Raw genomic sequence first — 6,402 nt, 5'->3', positions numbered from 1 at the left:
TATTAAAGGTAAAGTTTAAACAGTAATGATTTCTTGGGAATGTCATGTTGTCATAACAAAGACATTTTGAATAATGTCAACTTTGTATTAAAAGTGTCATAATTTACCGAATGACGCTTTATGACAACAGTCAAAAATATTCATGAAGACTTATTCATGTTCATGACAGGTGTTACGTCATGTTTATGACGGTGTCATGACAGTGTTATTCACCCTCTTCAAATAAAGTCTTACCACATATACACATACATACATACACACATACATACATATATAAAATATATTATAGTGTAGCTTTAAAGAAATAAACCAAGAAGTATGTGGTTACAAAAACCAATACTTCTTGGTTTATTAATTTTATATTCAGCCACATATGTATGAATATACTTCAGCAATCAATATTTATTTCTGCCTATACAATTATATGAGCTTGAAACATCCAACCAAAATCATGCTGAGATATCATGCTACAGTGTGAACAAATAAAGTAGTGTGAGGCAACCTAAACCACTAGCAGAAAGTGCTCTTCCTTTTGTATAACATTCATTTGAAAAACAAATGGCTGCAGACTCTGCATACTGCCATCACAACCTGAATAAAACCCAATTCAGTCTGATGATCCTTGAAATGTTAAAGCATAGAAGGCTGGACACAGTGCAGAATGATGCATCATGAAAACACACACAGACATGTGAAGTCTACTGAAAGATTTGCAGTGCCTCAACTTTCAGCCATAAATAAACTAGTTTATTAACTAATGCAGACATTTACTGAGATTTTCTTCAGCCATCATTCCCTTTAGAAAAGTTTACGACTGAAGCCAGAGTTAGCTTGGCACATTGGTATTTCTCCTAATAATGACCGATCTGATTTAGTGTCTAGAGAGGTGATGGTATCACACTAATCCAAAGACTCCTACTTGTGGTCCTCAATAAATCTCAGCCCTCTGCTAGTAAAGTCATCTGAGGTATGGACTTAATGTGTAGCATGTTAACATCAGAATGAGCTCTGACATCTCTGGAAGACCATGTCACACTGAATCAAATCACCTCCCACCCTTTACGCCTCTATTTTTAACAATATGGGTCCTCCCAGTTTCTGTATGCCTACAGTTGTGGCTGTGCTGTTCATGTGTTTTGTTTTTGTTTTGTTTTTTTCCTTGCATGTCACCAATGATTTTAATTCAGCTGCAGTTCTGCCACTGCGCATGACATCAGAACAAGCATGCAAATGTCGAAAGAATCTTCTGAAATCATGCCCAAAATAGGTCTGTTTTACTGCTTCCTGTGAACTGACCCTGAAGTGAGAGAACATATTTAATAAGCAACAAAACAGAAAAAAACAGAATTATGACTAAAATCCCAAGGAAGCTTTGGAAAATAAGTGTTCACTGTTATTTTCAATTAATCATCAATATTTTGATGACTAAATGAGGATCTTTTAGAATTGTTACCAAGACAATGTCTATTTATGGTTAGACTAGCTGTTTCAATACCTGTCATGCGTGATTAGTATAGGCTCTTGTAACCACACAGTACATATCTGTTGTGACAGTCTCTGAGTATCACAAACAGTGAGAACTACACAATTTTAAAAAGAAACTGAAGCATTCTTTGAAAGCAATTAGACTTAAATTCTGCTAAAAGAAGGAACATCTATTAAGGAATCTATTGTAGTCTGAAGGCAATACGGACATTTTCTGCTTTACGCATTTTCTATCCATTATGAAATGAAGATAGCTCCAAATAATTCAAGGGAAATTTTGCCTATGCACATTAGCAAATCAAATCATATTTTATTTGTATTGCACATTTCAGCTGCAAGGTATTTCAAAGTGCTTTAAATCACAACAAACACAAAAACATTAAGCCATGCAACATTGACTCAATACTCAAAACATTACATTAAGTCAGTGCCATGATTAAATTCGTAATTGATTATGTTTCAAATAAAACTCTAATCAGCTGGGTTTTAGTCGAGATTTAAAGGAAGTCAGGGTTTCAGCTGTTTTACAGTTTTCTGGAAGTTTGTTCCAGATTTGTGGTGCATAGAAGCTGAATGCTGCTTCTCCTCGTTTGGTTCTGGTTCTGTGGATGTAAAGCAAAACCAGAGCCAGAACCTGAGGGATCTGGAAGGTTGGTACAACAGCAGATCTTTAATGTATTGTGGTGCTAAACCATTCAGTGATTTATAAACTAACAGTATTTTAAAGTCTATTCTCTGAGCTACAGGGAGCCAGTGTAGGGACTTTAGAGCTGGTGTTATGTCTCCATCTTCCTGGTTTTAGTGAGAACATCAGCAGCAGCTGGAGGATTGATTTGTTAGACAGACCTGTGAAGACGCTGCTGCAATAATAGATACGACTTTGTGACTGTCTTTATGTGGCTCTGAAGTCCATCATTACTCCCAGGTTTCGTTCTGATCGCTGGTTTTCAGTTGTCATAACTGAAGCTGTGCATTGACTCTAGTTTGCTCCTCTTTAGGTCCAAAGATAATAACTTCAGTTTTGTTTCTGTTCAGCTGGAGAAAGTTTTGGCACATCCACACATTGATCTGTTCTGAGCATCTATTCAGTGATTGGATGGGTTCAGAGTCACCTGGTGACATCGTGATGTAGAKCTGTGTATCATCCGCATAATTGTGGTAGCTAATCCTATGTCCTGTTATAACCTGAGCCAGTGGGAGCATATAAATATTGAAAAGAAGGGGTCCTAGGATTGAACCTTGSGGTACCCCACATGTGACCTYYGACCTCTCTGATGAGAAGTTTCCGATTGAAACAAAGAAATCCCTGTTCTTTATGCAAGATTCAAACCAGTTGAGCACTGGACCAGAGAGTCCGACCCAACTCTCCAGTTGATTCAGTAAAATGTCGTGGTCAACAGTGTCGAAAGCTGCACTGAGGTCCAACAGAACCAGCACTGTGGTTCTCCCACAGTCTGTATTTATATGGATATCATTGAACACTTTTACAAGGGCCGTCTCCGTGCTGTGGTGAGCACGAAAGGATTGCTGAGCTGCATAAGCAAAGCCTCTCACAATGTGCCATCGCTGCTGAGGTTGGAGGCAGTAAGACAGTCATTTTGCATTTTTTAAATGATCCTGAGGGTTATGGAACAAAAAGGCAAGTGGTAGACCCAAAAAAATTTCACCAGCTCTGAGCCGCAGGATCCGATTGGCTGTCCGTCAAGACACGGAACGATCCTCTACCCAAATTAAGGCCATTACTGGTGCTGACTGCAGCCCAACAACCATCAGACGGCATCTGCGAGAGAGAGAAGGGCTTCAGAAACAAAAAACGTCTTCAAAGGCCACGTCTTCTTCAACACCACAAAATTGTGCACCAAACATGGGACATTGAAAGGTGGAAGAAAGTTGTCTTCTCTGATGAGAAAAAAATGTAACCTTGATTGTCCTGATGGCTTCCAACGTTACTGGCATGACAAGGAGATTCCACCTGAGATGTTTTCTACACGGCACAGTGGTGGCGGCACATCATGATTTGGGGTCCGTTTTCCTTCAATGGAACAGCTTCAGGTTGTGCAGGGGCGTCAAACAGCAGCTGGCTATGTGGAGATGTTGCAGCGGCCATCCTTCATGACTGAGGGCCCTCGTCTGTGTGGTAATGATTGGGTTTTTCAACAGGACAATGCTGCAGTTCACAATGCCCGCCTGACAAAGGAGTTCTTCCAAGAGAATAACATCACTCTTTTGGACCATCCTGCATGTTCCCCGGATCTAAACCCAGTTGAGAACATTTGGGGATGGATGGCAAGGGACGTTTACAAAAATGGACATCAGTTCCAGACAGCGGATGCTCTTCGTGAAGCAATCTTCTACACTTGGAGCAACGTTCCCACTAGCCTCCTGGAAACACTGGCATCATGCAAACCTAAACGATTGTTTGAAGTCATCAACAAGAATGGTGGAGCTACTCATTACTGAGTCCTTTTTTTTGACACTTTGATTTCTGTTTTGCGGGGTTTTCAGGTCTYTTTGAGCAATGGTCTTAAACTTTTGATCAGCTGAAAAAATCATGTTTGAGTATAAATGCAGTCTTCAATTAATTCCCCGCTCAAAAATTCTTGTCTCTTACGCTGATGTCTTCTTTTAACATTGTGAAGCTCTACTTAGAACCTTCTTAAGATCCAATAGTGCAAAATGCTAATTCTTGCAGTTTTTTAACTGGTCTTAAGATTTTGATCAGGAGTGTATTCTCCATCTCACATTCAAGCTCCAATACAGTAGACAATACAAGACTTTGAGAAGGGAAGGTATGCTAAATCTTCTGCACAGCCAGTATAGGGAAAGGACTCTGACCATAGTGAGAGACAGGGTAACCACTGGCTTAGTAAAAACCAGTGTCTCGTTCTACGCTTTGCTTCAAGCGCAGGGTCTGGGCCCTGAGATTTTGAGAAACGGTGGCTTCCTGAGAAACTTGACCTCCGTTGAAGTTTTAAGTTTTACCCCATCACTAATGTTTGGTACCAGTTTGGCCCCATGAAGCTTACCACAAATAACTTTTGCTGTAAACAACCATCCTCCACTGTGAATCGAGGAGCACCGTGCTGAGCCAGGTGACCGTTAACATTAATTACATATTTGGAAGTGTGACCAACATGCTTCCAAATATGCTGCAATTGCTAAAACTACAAACTGACTGCAATTCTAAACCATTGCAGAAACTCAACATCATCATTCACAACTTCTCCTTCTGTTCACTGATTGGCCAGTAGAAAATTTAACGGTGGAAATCAAATAAATATTAGAAAGCCCAGACTGTCTGTGAAGAGATTTGAATCAAGTGGAATTGTTCAGCATTGGAAACCTTTTATATGTCTAAATAATTGGTTTCCAGCCTAAACATATTAACTGAAGTAAAATTAAACTCAATAATTTGATGACTTCTTTGGTCTGGTCCAGCAGGATGGCTTTATTACTGGTGTAAATGTTCTGTAGTTATTAAAAATGCTCACTTGTGGAATACCTGGCAGAAGCTTTAAGAGTTTAAATATATAATTAATCTTGAAAATTCACACTTACCTAAGCTGTGTGAGGATTTTCTCCTCAGAGGTGAGGTAGCGGATCCTGTCCTCAGCCATCTCAGCTCTCTGTCTGTATGCTTCATCCCCAAATTGGGCCAGCTTCTCACACATCAACATCACCAGCTCCGGACCTGCCATACGCAGCATTGAACTCACACTCTCCATGTTGGATAGCTGGAAGACACAGGAAATGTGGTTGCCTGACATCAGCTGCTTACGTCTAGAAATGCTGATTCCAGAATTGCGCTGCTGACAGTGGCAGCATGTTGGAGTAGCTCTGTGCTTCATTGAGATTTTTTATGTTTTTCATAAATTCATTCCTGCTCTTTTTGGAGGAAAATAACTTATTTGGACAGCTATACCTTCTTGTTTTGAATTTTGTGTGGTTGGACTGATTTTTGGCAATATTTTTATTTTGTCATTTTGTTATGATGTGCAACCATAGCTACAAAGTGGTTTATAACAGAGAGCAGCTGTTCAACATCTGAAAAGTTGAAATAGTACCACAGCTGAAACCAGAAATTCCAGTGGAGTTGAAAAGGAGGCATCGTGGGTGCAGAACAGGAGCAAAGAGGAGAGAGAGAAGGAGGAAGTTCAAACCATCTCTACCCTATATTGTCATAGGCAACGTGAGGTTGTTAGCTAATAAGATGGATGAACCTCAAACCCTGACAAGGACCAAGTAAGAGTATAAGGAATGCACCATAATGTGGTTTATGGAGACATGGTTGCAGGATTGTATCCCCGACTCCAACATCTCTCTGCCAGGCTTTACGAGCAGACAGAGATTTAAATAGCATATTTGTAGTAATATCTGGAGATTTTAATCATGCCTCGCTCTCTTTTACACTGAAAACATTTCACTAGTTTGTCAGTTGCTCCACCCGCGAAAACAAGATTTTGGATCTGTTTTACATTAATGTCCTCCTCTAGGGAAATCGAAACATAATCTTGTTTTTCTCCTCACTGAATACAAACCCCTGGTGAAGAGGCTACCTGTTAGGATGGATGTTACGAAATGGTCACAGAACGCAGAAGAGGTCCTCCAGGTTTGTTTCAATCAGTTGAAGAAACTGATTGGACTACTCTCTGTCAGCTACATTGTCAAGTTATTTTATAAACTGTGCAACTTCCCCACTTGAGAAGGGATGAATGAATTCATACAGACTCTTAATGACAGGGATTTACTCTTGCTTTTATCTTCCATTTATTCACAGTGTATAGACACGTTCACCGTTGATCCAGAAGATGCAGGTAAAAACCTTTAAACAAACCCAAAACAATTATTATCCATCCATCCATCCATCCATCCATCCATCCATCCATCCATCCATCCATCCATCCATCCATCCATCCA

The 6,402-nt window shown here is 39.9% G+C and overlaps 1 protein-coding gene across 10 annotated transcripts in view; it reads right to left on the bottom strand.

The window, feature by feature from the left end:
- The window catches only part of LOC103479241 (sickle tail protein), a 114,072-nt gene that overhangs the window by 26,736 nt on the left and 80,934 nt on the right, over positions 1 to 6,402 (bottom strand). For all 10 annotated transcript variants that reach the window (XM_008433560.2, XM_008433567.2, XM_008433562.2 and 7 more), the window contains one exon: positions 5,044 to 5,219. In XM_008433560.2, the coding sequence (XP_008431782.1) occupies positions 5,044 to 5,219 (176 nt within the window). The remainder of the gene's footprint in view (positions 1 to 5,043; positions 5,220 to 6,402) is intronic.

The sequence above is a fragment of the Poecilia reticulata genome, linkage group LG17 (assembly GCF_000633615.1).
Source record: "Poecilia reticulata strain Guanapo linkage group LG17, Guppy_female_1.0+MT, whole genome shotgun sequence".
NCBI classification, from domain to species: domain Eukaryota; kingdom Metazoa; phylum Chordata; class Actinopteri; order Cyprinodontiformes; family Poeciliidae; genus Poecilia; species Poecilia reticulata.
This window is presented reverse-complemented; position numbering and strand designations above follow the sequence as displayed.